We start from the raw sequence: 24,536 nt of genomic DNA, 5'->3' as shown, positions 1-24,536 counted from the left end.
ATAAAAAATTCTTTCTGTTAGTGACAATTGCTTCCAGAAATGTGTATGTTAGTCAAAGCTGCATATAAAATGTGTTTATTAGGAGAAATTCACAATTTTTATGTGTAATTAAAAAGAAATAATTTGCAAATTGCTGCATTGAAATGTAGACTACTGAATGGAAAAATGAGTGGGAAAATGAAAAACTTGGAAAACAAATGGACAGACATGTCCATCCCTAATGACAAGGGGGTTACAATTTAAACTAGACACATGAGTATGTTCTTAAACCATAAGGTTATTTTGCCTATGAGTGAATAGTTACCTGCCTGTTCCTGAATCTGGGCCCCTGTCCCATAATTCTTTTACAAAAATGGACCTCTAGACCCTTAAAAATCCAAGCTTCGTTCTAGACTACAGAGCAAGGCCCTGGGGAAAAGAAAAAATCCATAATGTGGAGTAAGGAAGGATATGACACATTGAAAGTGAAATAAATTATGCAGGTCAGTGGTGTAAACGTGTATAAACATGGAACCTACTTTCTTAGTTCATAATTTTATACACTTTGGCTACAGTAAACAACTGGGTGTTTTTTTTCCTCACCTCTTATGATTCATAAGCAGCTCTCTGTGAAGTTCTTGGTGGCTTTTCGAGGCTCTTACAGGATTGAGGAGTTTTTTAGGTTTGATAAGATCAGGGTTTTCATCAATGTAATCTGGATGAGCCACGATACTTCCAATATCAGGCCTCTCTCTCTGTATTTCAGAGTACATAGATGCTAGGAGAGAGAGAGAGAGAGAGAGAGAAGCTTTCTGGATTAATGAAATAACATTTTCAGAGAATGATTTTAAAGAATCTCAAATCTGTGCCTTGCTATTAGGATTACAATTAACATTGGGGCAGTTTTGTACCCCTGAAGAAAGAAAGAAACTTGCGTTGGACCTCTTGTAAGGCACTCTAGCTTGCCTCTCTATGCTTTTGGCAGATTCACGCCATATATTTAAATCACATCTAACACACATTTAAAGCACATCACTTCCCCCAAAGAATCCTGGGAACTGTGATTTTCCTCTTGCAGAGTACAAATTCCCAGCACCCTTAACAAACTACAATCCCCATAATTCTTTGGCAGAAGTCATGTGCTTTAAATGTATGGTGTTTTGACTCTGAAGGGGGGAGGGCCACTGAAACTCCTTCACTTCTTGAAAGAATGCATAGTGGGCTCACAGCATTGCTGGATATCCTGCTGTTGTGCACACCCAAACCCTGCATCAACCTCCCCTGTACATAGAGCTCCCCCCTACCCACATACAAAGGAGGATCCTGATTGGCCCAGGATTCTCCTTTGCATGGAAGACCTCTATTTGTGTGCATGAGTAAAGTCCTCATGCAATGGAGGCTGGTGGCTCCAATGTCAGTGGGGGCAGTGAATCCGCTCCGGGTTTAGTCCAAACTTTCAAGCTGAAAGCACCTTGGACAGCTCCTTGAAAGTTCAGAGTAAAACCTGAAGTCCATTCACTGCCCCACTGACGTCGTAGCTACCTGCCTCCACTCTCCTCACATCATACAGCTGCTGAACTCCCCAGTAGTGCTGATTCTGCCAGTGGATGTAGTGGGAGTGCGCAATGCCACTCCCTCCTTCAACACATGTGTGGTGTTCATTTGAATGTTCCTACAGCAGGGGTAGGCAACATGGTGCCCTCCAAATGTTGTTAAATTACAATTCCAATCGTCCCTGACCATTGACCATGGTGGCTGTGGCTGATGGGAGTTATAGTCCAAAACATGTGAAGGAAACCACATTGGCTACCCCTGCCCTAGAGGATTCAGCTTAAACTCAATTTCTCCCCCTTCTGCCTCCTCTACTGTGACTGCCTATGTCCTGCATGCCTAGTGACGTTTGCTGAACAGATTTGTATGAAACATTTCAAAAGTCAACATGAAAGAGAAGAGGAAGCAAGGCAGTCTTAAGTGAACTACAATCAGATCAAATCCATATATGTAAAAAGGGAATCCACAGTGTTGGAACAGCTTCCCATTGCATGCCAACAGGACCAGTCCCCCACTGGCTCGGGATTGGGGGGAGGCAGAGGGGGAGAAGGGAAGGGGAGAAAAACAGATCCCAACTGATTACGTCAGCATAATTGGGGTGAAGAGTTCAGTGCTACAATTAAACACAGGATAGCAGAACGTTACTGCTTTCACCAAATTATTATGTATGAGAGTCAGAAAACCCATTTGGCTAGTTTTGTTTAGATTGGCCTCCATTGTTGATATTACGAAACTTTCATCATAGGAACACAGGAAACTGCCTTACACCGAATCATACTGTTTGGTCCATCTAGCTCAGTATTTTCTGAACTCTGGCAGAGGCTGTCCAGGATTTCAAACAGGATTCTGTCCTAGTCCTGCCTGGAGATGCTGCAGATTGAACCTGTGATCTTCTGCATGCAAAGCAGATGCTTCACCACTGAGCTACGGCCCATCCTAGCCTCTTACAACATAAGAGGCACCTGCTTATCTCAGCTCCATAACTAGGACTGATCCTTTAAACAGCTGTTTCGTCTGAGCAATGGAGCTTTTTCAGAAAGTGCATACATGGTTTTCAGAAAGTGCTCATACATGGTCAGCAGTGAGGTGGCCAAGTTTGCTAATTATACTAAATTGTTCAGGGTTATTAAAACAAAAAGGGACTGCGAAGAGCTCCAAAGGGACCTCTCTAAACTGAGTGAATGGGCAGTAAAATGGCGAATGCAATTCACTGTAAACCAATGTAAAGTTATGCATACTGGAGCAAAAATATCTTAATTTCACATATACACTCATGGGGTCTGGTCTGGCGGTGACTGACCAGGAACGAGACCTTGGGGTTGTAGTGGATAGCTCAATGAGGATGTCAGGTTGTCAACCCAGTGTGTGGCAACTATGAAAAAGGCAAATTCCTTGTTAGAGATCATTAGGAAAGGTATTGAAATTAAAACTGCCAATATAATGCCATTATACAAATCTATGGTGTGACCGCATTTGGAATACTGTGTACAGTTCAGGTCACCTCACCTCAAAAAGGATATTGTAGAACTGGAAAAGTTTCAGAAACAATCAAACAAAATGATCAAGGGGATGGAATGCCTGCCCTATGAGGAAAAGTTGCAGTATTTGGGACTTTTTAGTTTAGAGAAAAGATGAGTAAAAGTAACATGTTAGAAGCATACAAAATTATGCACGTCATGGAGAAAGTGGATAGAGAAAAGTGTTTTTCCCTCTCTCATAACACTAGAACTCTTGGACCTCCAAAGAAGCTGAGTGGAATGGGTGTGTCCTAATAGCTGGTGACTGAAGGGGTGTGGCCTGATAACTGCTGAGTGCAACGAGCAGCAGCTATATGTGCTGAGAGTTTCATTCTGTTTTCTGACTCCTAACTGAGCAGAGCAGAGGGAGCTGTCTCAGCTGGTCCAGAGGATATACAAGCAAGCCAGCTCTCAGAGAGTAAGCAAACAGGGAGAGCTAACAAGCGTTTGGCAGCAGAGCAGGGAGGTCAAGGGGGAGGTCCCTAACAAAAAAAAATTATTGTAGTGTGCACCACATACCAGTGGGAGTCTCCTGTTAACCTTCAAGGAGGACAGGACAAAGCACAGGCCATTCCAATACAAGTAGAAAAAAAGAAACCAAAGGTAATAGCGATAATGGTTATGACCTGCAAGGTCTGTGCAATGTTTGTTTGCTTGCCTGAGAACAACATGGTGTACACGTGCAACAGGTGCAAGCTGGTGGTGCTGGTGAAAGAAAAAGTGAGAGGCCAGGAGTGGCAGGTGGTCACATTGAAGAGTATAAGAGAAGACAAAGAATTGTTTGACAGGATGCTGGAACAACAGCAGCAAAGAGAAGTAGAGGAGGTGGAAGAACAATAGCATGTTGAAGCAGAAGAGCAGAGTGTTGAGGAGAGGAACAATGACGTAGAGGCAACTCTGTGGAAAAGAATGACAGGAGCAGAAGAGTTAGAAGACACTCTGCACTGGTGGAACTATGGAACCCATTTCAGGCACTTGAGGATGAGACTGGAGGACACCCAGCTGAGGAGGAATTACAGAAGACCTCATGCAACAGTGGGTGAGAGGATGGACCTCAGTCAAGCAGAGCTAATGAAACCATGTCCCACAACAAGAAGAGAAGAGTAGTATTAGTGGGAGACTCCCTACTGTGTGGGATTGAAACTCAAGTATGCCGAGAAGACCCATGGACTTGCAAGGTATTGTGTCTGCCTGGAGGACAGATGAGAGATGTGACCGAACAGTTGCCATCACTCATAAAACCTACTGACACCTATCCCTTTCTTCTCATCCGTTGGAGGAATGTGTTTGGCCACAGCATGGAGAACTTCATCAGGAGGGCTTTAAGTTGAATCCTACAGGGAAGGGAGATGTAAACTTGGAAGTAACAATTGATGAAGGCTTATGCACAGGAACTGAAATAATGACTTAATAGGGCCCAATAATAGTCTTCATAAAAATGTAGAAGTTTTATGTTCTTATGTTTAATAGTATTCCAATAGTGCTGAAAGCTAGAATGTTGCTGCTATCTATATTGGGGATACTATGACCAGGTAACAGAGACAGAGGGAGAGATACCTGGTCAGGACCTAGGAGATCAGTGCACAAAAGCTTGCTTGGCCCCAGTTCAGTGGATTTTGTTGGGAGCTGCTTCCTTGTATGACACCAGGGAAGAACGTATTCTGTTCCTTGTGATATATATGATTACAACATTTATATTACACCTTTATTCCAACAAAAAGGTGACATACATGGTACAGGGGAAGGGCTGCAACTCAGTGGTAGGGCATCTGCCTGGCATGCAGAAGGTCTCAGGTTCAATCCTCAGAATCTTACAGTAGGGCTGGGACAGACCCCTACCTAAAATCCTGGAGAGCTGCTGCCAGTCAGTGTAGACAATACTGAGCTACATGGTCCAATGGGTCTATCCAACTGTAAGGCAGCTTCCTATGCTCCCCCCCCCATTTTATCCTCATGACTACCCTGAGAGGTAGGGTAGGCTGAGATTAAAGACAGGGGAAGGTAACCTAGTGAGCTTCATGGCTGAGTGGGGATTTGAATCTGGATCTTGCCAGTCCTAGTGTGGTATGCTAATCCCTACACCACACCGCCTCTCTAGTTTATAAAAGCCTTTTTGCCAAATAAAATGCTGTCACTATAGTAATACCCTGGCGTTGAACTCCAGTAACTGGTTTCTGACAAAAAAAAAAAAAAGCAAAATATCATTAGTAACTGAAATCAATTTTAAAATGTTTTGAAATGGGGGGAAGGGGAAGAGAAAGAAACAACCCTGAAACAACTTTAATTTACTCTGAAAAATAAGGGAAAGGAGAAGCTGGAGAGCCTTTTATTTTGTGATCCCTCGCTCTTTGTGGCAAATAAGTGTTCCCACTCGGATATCTGAGAGTAAAATGAGAGGCTCAGAGAGATGCCAGCTCCTGGGCACTCAGTCAGGAGAAAGGAACTACTTCTGTTGTTATTTTTCTCTTTCTCCCTCTCTCTGCTCTTATGTAACCCTTTAGCTCCTTTAGTATCACCAGCAAACTTGGTCACCTCAATGGTAACTCTAAACTGTGTATGAACAAGTAAAAAAACACAGGTACCACTGAGTTGCAGCCCTTCCCCTGTACCATGTATGTCACCTTTGGGGACTCCACCTTCTATATCCCTCTGTTGGAAGAACTGTCCATTTATTCCTACTCTCTGCTTTCTGTTTCCTAGCCAGTTCCTGATCCACTTCCAGAGGACCTGTTAACTGAGCATTCATCCTGAAGTGTTTGCAGGGAGATTAGGCAACATTGGCTATTTAAGGAGCATTCAATGACATTGCGTCAAAGTAAGTGTTAATCCCATCCTTTCCAGTGCATTTTCCCATCACTTTCCTTATAGCAAAAAGTCAGATCTTTGGGGGAAGTGGGTTTGTTGTACAAAATGTCCCCATTGACTATAATTGTGGAACCTGAATTTGCCAGTACGTGACTGGATGCCACCCCAAATATCAACAGTCTGGAAATGCCCACAACATCTGGACCAGCTCAAAGACACATATTTCAAAGCATTGTGGTTTACAGACTTTTTGTTTTGGCCACAGGCTGCCTATGTGGTTTGGGGCAAAACCAGTGGGGCACAAATGCCACATGAGGACTATAGCAGGGGTGGATGGGGAACCTGCAGCCCACGGGCCAAATTTGACCAGCAAGGCCATTTCCCCCAAATCGTGCCCATTGCTCCACATCTTTTGTCATATGTGACATCAGGTGAGCAGCAGGTGGATATATGGCTGGATTGGCTGCGTGACAGAGTTCCCTGTGAAACTGATCCCTGCAGAAAGCAGCTTTTTTCAGTCCTATGATCAGCCCTTGGGAAGTCAGGCATTTGGGAAGCACTGTGCAAAGTGCTCTGCAAGCCCTGTGCTCAGAGCTTCCCAAGTGTTGAACATAGGGCTAATCAAGCCCCTTGCACTATGGTTCACGGCAATTCACCTGTCAAGAATGTGATGTAATGATGGTGTCAGGTGATTGACAGGTAGGTTGTCCTACCCTGGAAAAATATCGGGCTTGCCCAAGACATTTTGAGGCCTGTGGCAAAAGGCAGAATGGCACCACCTCCCATTCCAGGTACAGACACTGACTGGACTCACTGTTGAATCTTACTTCAGCAAGATAAACAGCAGCCTCCACCATACCTGAGGGCAGCAGGCTGGCTTAGAGGATGCATAGTGAGCTGTAGAAACGGTACATTTAAAGCACTCTTATGCCACTTGTGGGCTGGAAAACACAGATTGGTCCCCCAGCACCTCACTGCCACTCCCAAGCATCTGCCACCAAGATAGGCCACCTCATTCTGTGTAATGGTAAGGCTGGCCCTGGACAGCACAGGCAGCACAGTGCAATTCCAAACATTACTCTAAATGCCTGGATTGATGGCGAATTTTGATGAGAATGATTGCCAGGAAGATTGTATGGATCACTGCAAGCTCACTATGACTGAAGCACAAACACGCTCAACAAGCTGAGTGACTTTTAGATAAATATTTACTCAGGTATTTATAAAAAAGAGGCATATAGCAGGTTTTTGCTGGATCACACCTTGCAAAATCACAAGCTTAGTGAGTAATGCATAGTTCTTTTTCAAAACAAAAGGAACAATATCAACGTGGCAAAGCTAACAGGTCACCTAACACTCAGTAACTAGGACCTCAGCTAGGCCATGGTATTTTTTATTCATCAACATTTTGAATTTGGCATCTGGATCCAGAATTTCCACCTCATAGCTTATGCCCTTAACCACAAGGTGATTTGGATTCCTGCATTGAGCAGGGGGTTGGACTCGATGGCCTTGTAGGTACCTTCCAACTCTACTATTCTATGATTCTATGATCAATAGGCAGTGGCATAGTGGGAATTTTTGAAATGCAGAAGCTCTTTATGATAGCCTCTATAACCATACCCCCAAAGAGCATCCAAAAATGCAGCCAGCTGTGTTGATCCACTGTGTGTGTATGTATGTACATTGTACACACAGCAAAGAGTAGCAGTACATAGCACAATACCCAGTCTATTAAGTTCAGCACAGCTGTAATCCCATGCATCATTTCCTGGGAGTAAGTTCCATTGATTTCAGTGCTTACTGGATAGGTTCAACTTGTAAACACATAGAGCTGAGAGTTGTTAGGAGTCCCCCTCACTGAGTTACAATTTCCAGCATGCTTAACAAACTATAGTTCCCAGGATTCTTTGGGGAAAGCCATGACCATTAAAGTGGCATAACAGTGCCTTACATGTACAGTTTGTATGCAGCCTTAGTCTAAGAGCTGGTATGCTTTTCAAATGGAATAAAATTGTTCTTGCTACAACACTATGGTACAAAGTGTCCCACAGTTTCAAATGGAATAAAATTGTTCTTGCTACAACACTATGGTACAAAGTGTCCCACAGTTCTTCTCTCCTTATACAACAGTCCTGTTATCCTTTTCACCACTGAATGTTAAGTCTCATAACAGATATATCAATGACCTTTCTTACTTGGCATCTCACAGTCTCTTGGACCAAGATGGCAACAAGTCTCCATAGCCAACTGGATGCCCCAGTTTCATAAGAGCAAAATCAAGACAACAGACAATTCTGATCTATGACAAGAGATAGTGAAGCCAGTTCCAGTTTAAACTAGTCTCTGACCACATCTGATAGTATTAGATTAATCACATTGGCAATCATTTACAATCCGTTTGAGGTATTTGGTAACATTTTAAACTCCTAGGCAACAGAAGACGGAAAAAAAGAGAGAGAAAAGCATGTTAAAACGTAAACAATCTCTATTAGGGAAACATTGGCTGATAATGAGGGTTAAACTGATGCAGCTATGATTTTGCATTGACCTCAGCTGGACTGCCAGATCATCGGAGCTTCTCTGTTTTTCCTGAGCAATTAATGACACTCCTAATGCAGCCTGTTGGCATAAGAACATAAGAAGAGCCCTGCTGGATCAAATTAAAAGCCCATTTAGTCCAGCATCCTGTTCTTGCAAATGCCCACAAGCCAGACCCAGTTGCAACAGCACTCTCCCCTCGTGCGATTCCTGTCAACTGGTGTTCAGAGGCATACTGCCTCTGATGGTAGAAGGAGAACACAGTCACCATGGTTAGTAGACAATGATAGCCTTATCCTCCATGAATTTGTGTAATCTTTTAAAGCCATCTGAGCTGGGGGCCAGAGGTGTTATCATTCAGGGGGTCTTAGACCCCTTACATTTTTGGGAGCCGGGTCCCAGCAGGGTCCCTATGTTTCCAGTGTCCTATGAGCCAATCAGCACGAAAGGGGAGTGTATTGGCCACAGAAAAGAATCTTCTAAATTGCTTCCTTGTTATTTCCTGCTGATTGGAGCTAGTGAGAGTGAATGGAGTTCCTGTTTGTTCCTAGTTCAAAAAGCCAAGTTGTGAAGAGTGAGAATTCTGTAACTGCAGAAGAAGAGACAGTGAATCCTGATGATAGCCTCCCATCTACATCAGCATCAGTTAGTTTGGTGGCAGCATCGAGCAGACATGTAGACACTGAATCCAGTAATTCGAGCAGTATGTCTGACAGTGAGAAAGGACAGTCAAATAGTGACAGTAATAGTGAAGCAGAAAGCAGTCTTCAAGCCTGGCCAGATTATTCTATAATCTTAGAAAGGGACATGGTTGTGACTCTCATAAAGGGATCCTGCACTTCTGAATTTGCCATTATACTACTGTTAGTGGCCACTACATCTTGAATTCCATGATATAACTATGTACTCCATGGAGAAGTACCTCCTTTTGTCTCTACTGAATTTTCCAACATTTAGCTTGTTTGGATCCCCTCCCCCAATATTATGAGAGAGGGAGAAAAACGTTTGCCTATCCACTTTCCCAAACCATGCATAATATATATCTCTATCATGTCTCCCATTTACTTGCCTTTCTTCTAAACTAAAGAGGAACAAATGTTATCATCTGTCCTCATAGGGGGAGAGTTGCTCTACCCCATTGATCATTTTGGCTGCCTTAAAAAAAAACTTCTCCAATTCAGTAATACGTATTCTGAGGTTTGGTGACCTGAAATGTACAAAGAGTTCCAAGTTCGGTCTCACTATAGATTTGTAAAAGGGCAGGATGGTATTGACAGTTTTATTTTCAATCCCTTTCCTAATGCTCCCCAACACTGGTGCATGGACCAATTGTGACCTAATTTCTGAGCCTGTTCTGCATCAATGTAGTAAAGAGGGTAGAGTGTTGGACTAGGACTCAGGAGACCAGGATTCAAATCCCTCCTCTGCCATGAACCTGACTGGGTGACCTTGGACCAATGACTGTCTCTCAGCTTAATCTACCTCACAGGGTTGTAGCAATGATAAAATGGGGAAGGGAGAATTATGCATGCTACCTTAGGCTCCTTGGAGAAAATATGAAATATAAATGTACTAGAATTACAAATAATAATAATAATAACAACAACAAGAACCTCAGTAGTTATTTATTTATTTAAAAGCATTTCTAAATTGCTTAATATTTTTTTTAAAAATCTCTTAAGTAGTGCACAGTATAAAGCAAACAATATCTTTAAAACTTAAATGCAACATAAAAGCATGTAAAAACAAATAAAAGCAGGAATTTGGGGGATTCAAATACATACAACAAGGTGCACTTTTATGGGTCAGGAAAAGCCTGGGCAAAAAAAAAAAGTCTTTACATGATGTCTGAAGCAACTGATGGTTCCTGCTTCATGTATGGCAGAGGAAAGGGCATTCCTTAGCACAGGGGTAATAGCAGAAAATGCCCATTTTCAGGTCACTGCCCTATGATATTCTGTACGATGTGGTTCCACAAATAACATTTCTCCAGTTGATTTAAGTGATCTTACAGGTCTATACAGAGGCAGGCAGTCTTTGTGGTAACCTTTTCTCATGTTGTTTAGGACTTTGTATATTAACAAGAAGACCTTGAACATCAGAGCCAGCACCAGGCATGATTGGGCTTTTGGGCACCAGCCTGCCCCAAGCCTGCAGGGTCATCCTACCCAACACCCCCTCCCAATGCAGGCGGAACAGGGCTTAAATACCTACCTACCACCCACATTGGTGCGAATGCCCCACATTCTGCATGTGCACATTTGCCATCATACAAGATGGCAGCAGGGACATAAACCCCTGAGGGATGGTAGACATGTGCATGCAGCATGCAGGGCATGCACGCTGAAGTGCTGATGTGGCAGGTAGGTGGGGCAGGCAGGCTTATTTAAGTCTACCCTGCCTGTATTGGGGGGGTGTTGCCTGGGAGCTCCCTCTCTGTGATCCATAGCAGTGTTGGGTCACTGGGTCCTGCAACCAGATGGTGGTGCGGATTGAGGAGCAGGAGCTCCACCCTCACAGCCTAAGGAGGGGCCCTTCTGGGCTGCAGGAGTCCTTAGTCAGGGCCCAACCTGGCCATCTGCTGGCACCGAGCCTGTTGAACATGGCGTGATAGTTGATTGGCAGCCAGTGCAGTTCCCTCAGCACAGATGTAATATGTGTGTGTCCAGGTCCTTCACTCAACAGCCACTCAATGTGGTAGGTATGGGAGAAATCTGTGCAGAGCTTTCAGCATCATATTGCAAAGGCACACTGTCATGTGCTGAATTAAAGCCCTGTCATGCTTTTGCATGCTGGCACACACATACATATAACAAGGTGTTGGAAGTGATGTGCCCTAACCTGATCCATGAATGATTCTGGGAGGAAGGGCGGGATATCAATTAAATAAATAAATAATGTCACAGTGTCTCCCCAGGCTTGGAGTTGCAGATGTGGGAAGCAACCTAAGATGTGGTAGATGACGGACTGTCCATTTCTCCTATTCTATATTTGTGGAAGAATGTCATCACAGAGAAATTTGCTGGGCCACCAACTGGTGGCTCTGTGAACTACAGTGTGACAACAGACTTCTGAGAGCTGCTGGGCCAGTGTAGGAGGGAGACTGAGGCAGGCAGGCAGGCAGGCGTAATGGGTGAGGGTGGGTGGCTTTTGTGAGTGGAAAAGGGAGAGGTGGGTGGTGTGGGAGCAGGGACACAGACCCATTTAAAAAAAACCACTAGAATGTAAACTCCATGAATTTTTCTGACCTTCTAAAAACAAGCTTTACGCGAGAGGCCATCTCCATGTGTGTGGCAATCAATAACCGTAAGATAACAATAGGTTGTATGAAGAAGTATTGCCATTTATTTAAAGCTGTTGCCTAATAATTGTATTAGATGAGTACAAGTCCTTATAATTTTGACAGAGAAAATGAAAAATGTTCCTCAGCTAATTTGTTACACCATTCATGTGTACTATTCATAAACCTTTCATAGCTCATCATTAGACGTCTATATCTAAGCCAAAGGTGTCAGCTTTTTAAAGCTTTTTTTTTAATGAGGATGATCAATTCCTTTTATATTTTCAGCTATTAAACAAAACCATGCCTTCTCCAGCTCTACTGTTCTCTTTAGAGGTGTGCTGCTGACCAGGATTTTGCACTGTGACACTAAGGTCGCTTCAACACTAAACCTTTCTCTAGAACTGCTACATTTTGTTTACTCACTTTTTTATGGCAAATCCAGAATATATAATTTCCAGATCACACTCTAGTGCCTTAGGAACATAGAAGCTGCCTTATACCAAGTCATACTAGTAGTCCATCTAGCTAGGGCCGGCTCCAGGCATGCGGGGGCCCTTGGGCATCAGCTTGCCCTGGCCCCCCGGTGGGTGTGTGGGTGTGTGCGCGTGCGCATATGCGCATGTGTGTGGCCCCCCCACAGCCCCTTACCTGTCTAGTCTTTACCATTGCCCTTAATGAAGATGGCAGCAGCAGTTTCCCTAAGGGGAATGAAGCCTCCGCCGCCATCTTTGTTGATGGCACACGTGCATGCTACGCTCGCACATCTCTGCCATCAAATAAGATGGCGGCAGCAGCTTCAGTACCTTAGGGAAGCTGCGGCCACCATCTTCATTAAGGGCAATGCTAAAAAGCCGGCTGACAGGTAAGTGGGGGACATGGGGGGGTGCAGATCACGGAAGGGGAGCTCTGGGCCCCTCAGGGGCCCCTCAGGGGCTTCTGTAGCTCCGGGCCCTTGGGCCAGTGTTCAACCTGGCCACCCTTTAGAACCGGCCCTGTACCCAGCTGTCTTACAACTCATGGTGACCCCATGGCTCTGTAGCAGCAAAATGAAGGTCTTATATTACTTTCCAGAGAACAGGACATACTTCAAATGCAGATACAATAAATGTTCCTGAGAAGGGAGACTTGGAATCTTTTCTCCTTCACAAATGCATTTGGTGCCTCCGAGAAGCTAACATTACCGTGGACTAACGTTTTGCCTGCCAAAATACAGATACTGAATACAAAAGAGTTTCCATGCCAACTAGAACTCTCTCTCCTCCCTTTCAAGGTTTTGGTGCCCAACTCTGATCTTTTCCAAACTCTTGTCCAATAAACTTTTTGTGAAAGAAATGATGTCCCCTCCCTCATAAAAAGCCTCATCCTACTAAAATTGCTATTTAGAAATGTTTTCAATGAGGAGCACGAGAATGAAGCACACCTTATCTCCATTTTATGGCATGGGGGGCAGGGGTGCAGGGAGAATGAAACATAACATCTCTATTTCTGAACAGACTTGAAAAGCCATAAAACTAAATGGCATTGAGATTTCCGAGATGCATTTTCAAGGAGAACAAGAATCACACTATTTTAAAACTCTGCTGAAAACCAACTCAGTTACAATCAGGAATGGCTGACTGACAACACAATCCTAACCATATATACTCAGAAGCAAGTTCCATTCAACTAACTCGTCGCACTAGTAGAAGCCAGCAGAAGGATTCCCACTAGTGCAGCAGGACTTCCACCACTCCTGCCCCTGGTTCCCATACCCTCCCAAAATCTGCTCCAGAGGGCTGGAAGAACTCCCAGAACAGTGCATGGGGGAGGGGCACAAGAGAAAAGATAATTTTGTCAGGCAAGCTTGCACTGACAGAACAATTTGTTTAGTGCTATATTGAATACAGCCCATTGAATTCAATGAGGCTTACTCCACATTGGTTTAGTTAGCAGCTTAGTCTCTCACACTCCATGGGGTGAGCAGCTAGTAGGTTGGGATCATGTGGGTGGTGGCTGAATAGGCCAGCGCAATCACCAGCATGAGTGTCTCTTGTGGCAGACCCTGGGGATACTAGCAGCTAGGGATGGTCGAATCTGTCAATTTCAGTACTGTCAGCTTCAGTTCTCCAAATTTCTGCAGTGATTTGTGTGTGTGTGTGTTTTTAAAAAGTTCTTCAGCATTTTAATTCAAATTTCTCCTAATAAACACATCTTTGTATGCAGTTTTGACTAATCTACAATTTCCCCTAATATAAGGTAATTTGTATGTTATTTTCACTAATATATGTATTTTTGTAAACATTGTTTGATTGGCGAACTGCATTGTAAAACCTGGGTAAGTAAAAATTTCAAAGGATGACAGTTTCAGTTCTTGCATTGTTTTGGAAAGTGTGAATTAGGCAGGTTCACCTTTAAGTGCAAAACTGAATCAAATTTCTCCCCCCATGCCTAGAAGCAGCAGCCCCCGGCTGTTCCTTCTGACTCCCCTCCCCAGCCATTCTCCTCTGTTGACAGATGGCCTCTCCTGGACCCTCTAATCAAGCTAGGTAGTCCAGGTGCAGTGGAGGCCACTAATCCACCACCAGTGTTGAAATAAGACTCAACTGTCAGTCCTGTTGGCTTCTGTACATTGAATAGAGAGGGGATGCCATCTTGTCTTTTGCTTCAGGCAGCAAAAATTCATGGGTTGGCTCTGGCAGACTAGTGGGTTATTGTGTCGGATGGTGATAAAAATCCATATGATTTAGGGACCCTAAGTGGACCAGGACTTATATGACACATTTTCATTTCTGCAAACGGGATGCACATTCCACCGTGTCAGGATTTCTTGCAGATAATTTATTTTGCTTTCCATTCCAAAAACCAAACACAAAAGAAGCAAACTTCAGCACACCATTTCCTCCCCCCCTTTTGTAACCAGAGGTTACACTTAGCAGTTTCTGCAGTGAAATCCTATGCACCATGTTCAGTGAGGCTTACTGCTGAGTAAATGTGTTTAGGATTGCAGCCCAATTTTATTTACAGATCAGCAAATGAAGAGATTTGGATTTTCAAAAGAATAGGACTAAAGTGTTATGCCAAGAAAATATTTTTTGATTGATTAATCACCCTTGCTTTTTATTGATTAAATTTACATACAATGATGTAAATACCCAAGGCTTAGTATTGCTGTCGCTTTGAGGATATTGAAGGAGAGAAAGATGAAATAACCTGCAATTTGGAAGAGGGAGAATTGGCACTCATTGTTAGATGGAGACACGGCATTTTATATACTCGGCTTCATGTCTTAGACATGCTCATAAAAAAACTGCCCCAGCCTTCCCCAGCCTGGTGTTCTCCAGATACCGTTCAACTCCAGCTCCCACCAGCTCCTGTCAGCATGGCCAATGCGAAGGACTGACAGGAGTTGTCCCTGGAGGGCACCAATTTGGAGAAAGCTGGCCCAAAGCAAAGGATCAGGGTTATGTAACACCATTGCTTTATCTCAGGCTGTGTATGAAGTTTCAGGCAGGCTAATTTGGGTGCTGGGTCCAAAAACATGAAATGCATAAAACAGATAGATATTTTGCTTCATCCCCTTTTCCTATCCTGTTCTTCATTCACTTCCACTTATCACAATATTATCTGATCACAGCTGCCACCTGAAGTTCAAATCAAATCAAATCTTTATTATTGCGGTCAGCGACCCATCAAAGAAAATTTACAGGCAATTACAGTCAATTGACTAAATTACACAGAAGAGGGAATTAACAATAAATTGGCTATGGGGGGAGATTAGAAATATATAACAAATGGATACGTTGAACTGCATCAAAAAACTTAGCAGCTGGAATCAGATAAATACTGTCATTGCCAGAGAGAAACCATGGCATCCAATGCTGTCGAGACCTATTTGGATACCTTTGGGTGAGGGGTGTAATATACAGATCCCTTTCTTTATTATATAGCGGACAGGTGAAAAGAACATGAGAGAGGGATTCTATCTCACCTGAAGTTCATATTAAAACTGCCTCACATGGTGGTTGGCTACTCTCCACCCGGCATACTACTAGTATGCACTTTCAGCAGGCTTAACACAGAGAAAAAGACCATTTCCCCAACATAATTAAAGTAGTTAATTAAAGCAAAAACTAGAAGAGCACCATCTCTGCGGTGACATGCTGAAAAGTCCTTCGATCTGCATGGTGAGCTACTTAACACCATGTGGAGACAGCAGCCCTGTGGAATGATTTGTATGGATTGTGGCTCAGTGGTAATCTGATTGGCATGCAAAACAGTCCAGGTTCAATGGCCAGCATCTCCAAAACTCCTGCCTGAAAATCCTGGAGAGCTGCCCACTTCCAGTCAGTGTAGACAATACTGTGCTAGATGGATCAATGGTCTGGCTCGGTATATGGCAGCACCCTATGTTGCCATGTCATCTTCAAAGTAATGTATGGAATTTGATGCCACAAGACGTGATGGCCACTAGCTTCAATGGCTTTAAAAGGGAAAAAGACGAATGAATGAAGGAGGAAGATAAGTCTTATCAATGGCTATCAGTCATGACAACAAAATGGAACTTCCATGCTCAGAAGTAATACATCACTTATTACCACTTGCTGGGGAACAACAGCTGGCAAGAGCTATTGCCTTCAAGACCTGCTTGAGGGCTTCCAAAAGATATCTGATTGGCAACTGAGGGAAACCGTATGCTGGAATTGATGGCCTTTGGTATGATCCAGCAGAGCTCTTTTTATGCTCTTAATTAAAATGCATGTAATAGTTGTAACCTGTGCAGCTAGTGTGAGGAGGTGTCAGGATGGAAGTTGCAAAGTCAGATGCAAGGAGCTGATAGAAGAGTTGAGAACACGATTGGAAAACTGTTATCTGCTACAGGCATACAAATCTGAATGTGGAAGGCAATAGCTCAAAGTGATGAACAGAATTACATTCAGAACCATGCCAATCTGAAATTTTCAAACCAAGTACAATTTTGCAAATTAAAAATATTTGCATAAATGTGCTTGTTTTGTTTTTTTACATACTCTGTTGCACCACCAAAAATTTGAGCTTCCTGTTTTAAAAAGAAATCGGATGACAGAATGGAAATGAAGGCATGGGAGATTGAGATAATTTATCAACAGCACTTATGGGAGAATGATAAAAGACTAGGGGAAACAGTACTGCCTGACACATTCCTGCTCTAGTTTTGGAACCTTTGCTAACTATATACCATGCAGTTCAATTGAGTTCATGTTTAAAGCTAAAACTATCAAATCTACAGTCTTCAAACAATATGAGAACCAAAACACAGCCATCCTTTGAAATGCACATTTATCCCAATTTTGTACTGCAGTTCTCAAACCAGTGTTTTAAAATGCACGTTATTGGAAAATGTGCCAAAAATGAATATATTCGTGAAAATAACATGCATTATATTAGAAAACATTGTTTGCAAAAATGTGTGCACTAGTCAAAACTGAATACAGTATGTGTTTATTAGGAGAAATTCACGCTAAAATGCTGAAGAATTTTCATGAGGATTTTTTAAAAAACATATTGCTGCAGAAATGTGGAGAACTGAAATTAAGATTGGAAAAATGAAAAATGGAGAGAACCTAAATGGACAGTTCCTTCCAGCCCTATATACAATATTTCTTTGCAATCATGAGGGCTAGAAACTTGATTTATTTCTTCTTTTAAAAAAGCCAAAATTTTGATTCTCAGGACAGCTGCTGAACCAAGTGTCAGATTCCACACCTGTGAACTGGACCACATGGACTCCAGTCCAAAGCCCTGTGTGCTTTCAGTGTCTTCCCAGAGATCCCACATGTGTAGATTTCACCTTGCAATTAAATTCTTGTCCAACCTTGCACAAGAATAAGCACTTCTTAATGAAGTGAATAGAGACTCTTGCAAGCACTGGAGCTGCATGTGCTCAAGGATTAGAAGTTAGAACCACACACAATTTGATGATTCTTAATTCTTTTCCAGCAATTGCCTCTGTAATTAATTATCTACCCAGTCACCTCCAAACTCCTTGCATAATATGCCCATTTAAGCCGACTGTGACTCTGTGCTATTCCTTTAATCATAGAACTTTCACGTCAGCAACTTGTGGGAGTTTGGCTTATGCAGAAATTCCTGAACCATGGCTGTAGCTGCCACTAACGGGGAAAATGTAGCATAACTTCTCGATGGGACACCATTTGCTCTCCTATCACTCACCCAAATGCCAGACAATGCACTTTTCAGGAACAAACACTCTAAAAGGAGGAGCCAAGCCCCCTTTGTGTGGTCTGCATCTAAAACATTAAATAATTGACCAAGTCTATTTTACCTGTATTCATAATGCAACAGGGCATCTGAAGCTGAGGCTGACTTAATCTTAGGTCATCATTACTCCTCTTTAGCAGGTCTCTAAGTAAAGGAAGATTAAACTCCAGTGCACATGCACCTGTCTGAAGCCAGATTATATACATGGAAACTCACCCTTAGTTAATCCAAGTGCAATCCAACTTCCTATTTAAGGGAGTGGGGAGCTTCCCTTTCCTTGACTGGGACTGCAAAGGATATTTTGTTTAAAATACTGTTGTCAGATAAATATGCCAAGTTACATATTTGTCCCTCCCTCAATGAACAAACACAGTGAATCACTTAAAATGCCTCTCCAAAATGTCAAGCATTTTGCTGTTCACAAAAACCACCCCAGTAGCCAGCAATATTAAAAATGTTTTGCAAAAACCAGTGTATCAATATAACAATTCTCTCCGGTACTGCTAATAACTGTATGAAACAATACTATAAAATGTAAATGCTCAAGACCACAATTTATTTATTTTTGTTAAGTAGTGATAGGTGCCAAAAAACTATTCAAAAACTAATTATTTGCATAATTATAATATCATTAATTAGATAACTAACTAGACACATCACAGAAGCACTGCCCTAGCTGACAGTGCTGCAAATGGTTATGAAAAGGTCAACGTGGGTTTATTTGTTGGCAGACTTTCCGATGGAAAAATTTCTTTCAGAACACCACCAGTAGCCTGATAGTTTTCAGGTTGTGATTCTGGAAACAAGAACAGTGAATCTTCTGGAGCCGAGAAAGGTTTAAGAGAAAAAGATAATTCTACCAAATAATACAGCTAATTTGCTATCTCAGGATAGCAAAACTCTCCAATGAATGGCTAGAATTGCAAGGAAGAAAAACATGCATAAGAGGGATCCTGCAACTCAAGAAGGGAATCTCCAAGGTAGTGAAATCTATAATCCCTGTTGCCAAAGAAAAGAGGTGTTTGTATATGTGTCTGTGTGTGCTCTACTGCAAGTCCAGTGTCAAATCTCTTGTGCTGTACTGCCCACAAACCATCCTCAAGGATTGTGCTTACCTGATTTGATTAGCATTGCTCTGTAAAGTCCAGTGGCCTCAGGTGGGATTCTCACCTGGTCTTCCATCCTGTGAGTCATGAAAGCCTTTCAGGTCTCCGTCTCTCAACTTTCTACCACTGTTCTGGCTGATTTAATCCTCTCCCTGTTTTCTGTACCTCTGCATGTTTCTAAGTGTGCATGACTTTTTGGCAGTATACAGCTAAGCTCTTTCACTTCTGTACAGATCTTTTCAGAGGCAACGAGAATAAGCAGTCACATGACCCTGCGAGTGGCTGTATAGTTGCTGCCCTCCCCTGCTGACAAGCACATTCTGCTCAAACAAAACCATTCCCCTCAGATCCTGTAATATATTGCATTACTTACTGTGCACAAATGCGTCAACCCACACCTTTAAGAAGGGGGCCTTTTAGAGCCTTTTGCATCAGGTTTGTCGTCCATGCTGCGAACGTTGTTAAAAATAAATAAATATGTGCAATCTCACCTGCCGCACTGAAGAAATGTGTTCTGAATTCATTTCAGGAATATTTTTGTGGGGGTTTTGGAGTGGGGGAGGGGGTAAATAGCAAGTGGGTAGCGTAGTGCAAAAGAATGAGTTATAAGAAGCCAGCTTCCAAAGAGCCAAGGAGTTGCTGGAATCGCAATTTAGACAGGAACATTTGCAGCTTTACTCCTACGCTTGCAATAGCAGATGCCAGGTCAACCCAAGCATCAGAGTTAGCACCCAGGTCGCAGCAGCCAGGGATTGCTTTCCTTACAGATGCCCGATAAACCCCATCCTGACAGAGAGGCCAATAGGAACATCGGGAGTTACCTTATCCTGAGTCAGAACACTGGCCTGTCTGTCTCAGTATTGTCTATACTGACTGGCAGCAGCTCTCCAAGGTTTCAGGTAGGGGTTGCTCCCAGTCCTCCCTGGAGATGCCAGGGACTGAACCAGGGACTTTCTGCATGCAAAACTTGTGCTCTGCCACTGAACAGGCCTTAACAGCTGTTAGTCAGACTGGACTAAGCTGATGAGTCCCTGCTTCTGGGCTGTAACCCACTGAACATTGAGTAGGAGTGTTGCTAGGTACTTAAAAGAATTTGGGTGCAGGCCAGTGACACAATTTTGCACATGATAACTTATTTGCGTAGGTGCAAATTTAGGGTGTCAGAACAATACATATAAATGCTTCTGTACTGGCTTCATTATCTACCTGGTAGCTCTGAAGCTCTGTTGATGTGCTGGTGATGACCTACAAAGCGTTATGTGGCCATAGCCATCCATCACCTGGGGAGCATCTCACTTGTCTATGGCAGGCGTGGCTAACCTTGAGCCCTCCAGATGTTGTTGGACTGCAGCTCCCATTATTCCTGACTATTGGCCAAGCTAACTGCAGCTGATGGGAGTCCAACAACATCTGGAGGGCCAACAGGTTAGCCACTCCGATCTAAGAGCTCAGGTACCACCCACAAGGATGGCATGATATCCAGGCAGCACATAGGAAGCTGCCTTATATCAGCTCAGATTGTTAGTTCATCAAACCTGGTATTGCTGACTAGGATGGGATCTGTTGGCCGGTGCCAGTTCAAAAGCATTCCAACAACCTAACATTGGCATCAATCCGTGGTTATTTTCGCTCGGAAAAATATAGATACTAATATCAATATTTTGAAAGGAATATTGATATTTTGAATGAAATGGTATTTTAAAAGGAAATATTGATAAATTATCATTTTTACAATTGTTTTAAAGGTGGATTTTTTAAAAAAAGTCCATTTTCAAAAATAGCAGTGGAAATTCACTACATTAAAATCCAATCCTCAGCGACTGAGCATAAGTGAATTAATGGAAAATTCCGTACCAAATCTGGAATTCTAACACATCTCTGTTGTTGACTCTGACTAGTAATGGCTCTCCAGAGTCTTAAGCAGGGTCTTTCCCATCACCTGCAACTAGTAGGTGGGTTATGACCTCAACTGGGTTGTACATTCTCTCTGTTGCTGCTGCTTCTGCTGTTGTTGTAGAAGAAGAAGAAAAATGGAAGAAGAGAGAGAGAAGGAAAGTGTCATATGTAGTAAAAATAAATAAATCAAAAGTTGGCCCCATGTTGTGTCCTCCAGATGTTGTTCAACTCTAACTCCCAGCAGACCCAGCCAGCATGGCCAATGGTCAAGGACGATGAGGATTGTGGTGCCGCAACATCTGGAGGACCACAGATTGTGGAAGACTGCTATAAAGGTTCTACTGTACTAGAACCTTGAGCAACTACATTTGTGTGGCAGTCTCACATCTTGATAGAACTGTTTTCTTGACAGAGGCTCGCCTTCACTTATCTTTGCCTGCTTTTAGAAAACACTGAGAGCCACTGTTTTTTCAAAAGGCTTTCAGTAATTCAGGTTGGGGTTTGCTTGGTTTTTTTAGCAGAAATGTGGATTTTTACTGGGTTGTGGTTTTATAGTTGTTGATATTGTTTTTATGTGTGTGCAAGCCTCACTGATCATTCCAAGGAAAACAGCACATGAATGTTTTAAATAAAATAAACAGAGGCTTGTGCTGTGAAGGGAGTGAAGTCATTATACTATATGATTCAAGAAACTCCCTAACGAACATCTGGGACCAAGGCTCAACATTTGATGTTCTGCAACTAAGGTCAGCAGCTGCTTATGAAGAGATGAAGTCACCTTTTCTTAATCAGACCACCCATCCATTGCCTGCTCTGATAAGCAGCAGTTCTTCAGGGTTTCAGGCAGTTCACAGCACCTGCTATCTGACATCCTTTCAAGAGGAGATGCCCAGATGAAAAGGAGATGAACCTGAGACCTTCTGCACACAAAGCATGTGCTCTACCACTGAACCACAGCCCCTCTACTGACTTTGGGTGCATACAGTCAACCTTTTCAAACAGAGTTTATTCTCATACTAACAAGTATTGAGGTACTTCTGTATCGATCAGCTTCCTTTATCAGTGGGGATTAAAGTACCGCTGGTCCTTCTTTGTTTGCCTCTATGCTGAAACAGACAGAAAAAGTGCTACCTATATTATATTATGGACTTTGGAAAGGATACCCCACATAGTTACTTCTCCTTCCAGAGGACAGAACTCATCACATTCTGATCCAGAACTATTTGCACTGACCCCTTCTAAGCATTTGATGAGAGGCAGAAACAGCTGGCTGCTATATCTTTCTAGTGGTTATTTTCAGTGCTGGAAACTGCTTGTCCAGTGGTAGTTTAGTGTTAAAATAGTAGGGAAGGAATCACAGGTCAGTGGTAGAATGTTTCAATCCTGGGCATCTCTAGTTCAAAGGCTCAGGTAGCAGGGGATCGAAAAGACCCTTTTTGGTCTAAGATCTTGGAAGGCTGCTGCCAGACAGAGTAGATAACACTGGGATAAATGGACAAATATTCTGACCTGGTGTTCCTGTGTAAATCCTACAACATGGAGTATAGCTAGACAAACCTGTTGATTTTGGTTTCTTTCAGTTCCTAATTTTTTCCAGTCTTTAAAATTCAGCTTTGCAACATTTCTGCATCAATTTGCAATGTTTTTTTTAAAAAAATAAACTCACAAAAATACATTAATATTTTAGTGTGCATATATCCTAACATACACATTTTTGCAAGCAGTTTCCCCTACAATTATGCATTTTATATGTCATTTTCATAAACACATGCATTTTTATCCACAATTTCCCCTTGGAGAAATGTGAATTTTGAAGGACAGCTGTGTTTTGGTTTGTATTATTCTATCAGGCATGCAAATTAGGTAGTTTTGAGTGAAAATGTGAACCAAACTGACTTTGTCCCACCGTCCCTAGTGCAGAGGGCAGGGGCTGTGAACCTGTGTCACTCCAGTTGTTATTAGACTACAACTCCCATCATCCCTGACTATTGGTCCCAGCCAGTAGAGTTGGAATCCAAAAACATCCTCTGTGTTGGGGGGTACACGTCCTACACCCCTGGCTTAGAAGCATTTACTCTACTATTGTACCAACTCCATTGGCTGCCTATTTGTTTCCGAGCTCAATTCAAAATGCTGATTTTTTTTTACCTATAAAGTCCTAAACAGCACGGTTAGCTGATGGGCTGCCTTCCTTGGGCTGCCTTCCTCTATATAACACTGCCCAAGAATTAGGATTTTCTTCAGAGGTCCTTCTAAGGTGACGACATGCTGGAGGGCCTTTTCTGTGGTGGCTTCCTGCTTCTAATGTCCCGGGGAGATGGGTACGGCTCCTTCATGACTTACAGTTAGGGGAGCAGTCACAACTATACCTTTTAATGAGGCATTTGACCTCGATAGATATTTTAGTTACTATCAATTTGTCATTTCATATTTTCTTTCTTTATTGTACGCTGCTCTGAACTACTTATGGAGGAAGACTGGGAAAGAAATGATGTAAAAATGAATAAATTTACAGTAGGGGTTCTAGGAATAAACCAGACACAAGCTACTAGTGGGGTACCTTCCGATGTTTGCTGGACTCCAAGTCACCTGTGCCCCAGAGAGCATGGCCAAGGTACTCAAATGACATCTGGAGGGCAGCACATTGCTTACCCCTGCACTAGTGCTTGATATAAGCTCAATGTTCCCTAGCTAGAGTGTATATGCCCCTAGTGGTGTCAGATGGTTGGTTGTACCACTGGTCAGAATCTTGCTCTCTGTTGCGGCTGTGGGTATAACAGGCACCTTGGGTTTTCCATTGAAAGAAATAGAGTTTAAACTTACACCGCCTCTTTTGCAGACCTAACATTACACATTTGTTAGTGGCAGGACTAATTCCTGGGTGAGCACAGGATTCTGACTAAGGCCCTAATCCTCCCTTGCCATTCAATCCAGTTTTTCCTCTTAACTGCAAACTGGTATAGGACCAATGGAATTTTGCACCTCTGGCATAGTGCTGTGAATGGAGAAGGGCTGCAGCTCAAAAGCTGAGCATTGGCTGTGCATGCAGAAGGTATCCGGTTCAATACTCGGTATTTGGCTGGCCATTGTGAGAACAGGATGCTGGACTAGGTGGGCCACTGGCCTGATCCAGCAGGCTCTTCTTATGTTCCGATCTCCAGCAGGGCTGGGAATGCCCCCTGCTGAAGCCATGGAGAGCTTCTGCTAGTCAGTGTAGATAATACTGAACAAGATGGACCAATGGTCTGGCTTGGTATAAGGCAGCTTCCTGTGTTGCTTTCAGCGGGGAAAGGGGGCAATTCTTATGCTTTTTATGTTTTTAAAAAAGAAAGTTCTCAGAAAATTTCTCAGGTTTGTTTTCTTGAGAAATTCTGGCCCAGATGCAGCTGCAGCCACCATGACCTAGACTCAAAGTATCTGAAATACTCACCTGAACCATTGATAACATGTTTTTCATTTTTCTTATGACCTTTGGACTGAGGAGAGTATTCTTTCTACAAAAAAGAGAGAGAAATGCAGTTTGTCTATTATTTTATTAAAATTCTTAGTACTACCCCAAACCTTGGGAGATGAATTACAACTTAAATAGTATCCTTATCATTGTCATGGTATACGCTTGAT

At 42.8% G+C, this 24,536-nt stretch overlaps 1 protein-coding gene across 8 annotated transcripts in view; it reads right to left on the bottom strand.

Annotated features, from left to right (window-relative positions):
* Positions 1-24,536, bottom strand: part of FAM107A (family with sequence similarity 107 member A) — a 97,620-nt gene that overhangs the window by 29,088 nt on the left and 43,996 nt on the right. For 4 of the 8 annotated variants that reach the window (XM_061618759.1, XM_061618764.1, XM_061618761.1 and 1 more), the window contains exons 2-3: positions 24,346-24,409; positions 583-757 (exon numbers count right to left, since the gene is read on the bottom strand). In XM_061618759.1, the coding sequence (XP_061474743.1) occupies positions 583-757; positions 24,346-24,409 (239 nt within the window). Of the gene's footprint in view, positions 1-582; positions 758-17,977; positions 18,006-18,129; positions 18,210-19,028; positions 19,275-19,392; positions 19,428-24,345; positions 24,410-24,536 lie in introns of those variants that run through there. The other 4 variants (XM_061618767.1, XM_061618760.1, XM_061618766.1 and 1 more) reach the window with 4 other exon arrangements.

The sequence above is a fragment of the Rhineura floridana genome, chromosome 3, assembly GCF_030035675.1.
Source record: "Rhineura floridana isolate rRhiFlo1 chromosome 3, rRhiFlo1.hap2, whole genome shotgun sequence".
Classification (NCBI taxonomy): Eukaryota; Metazoa; Chordata; class Lepidosauria; order Squamata; family Rhineuridae; genus Rhineura; species Rhineura floridana.
Note: the sequence above shows the minus strand (reverse complement) of the source record. Positions and strands in the feature narration are given on the sequence as shown.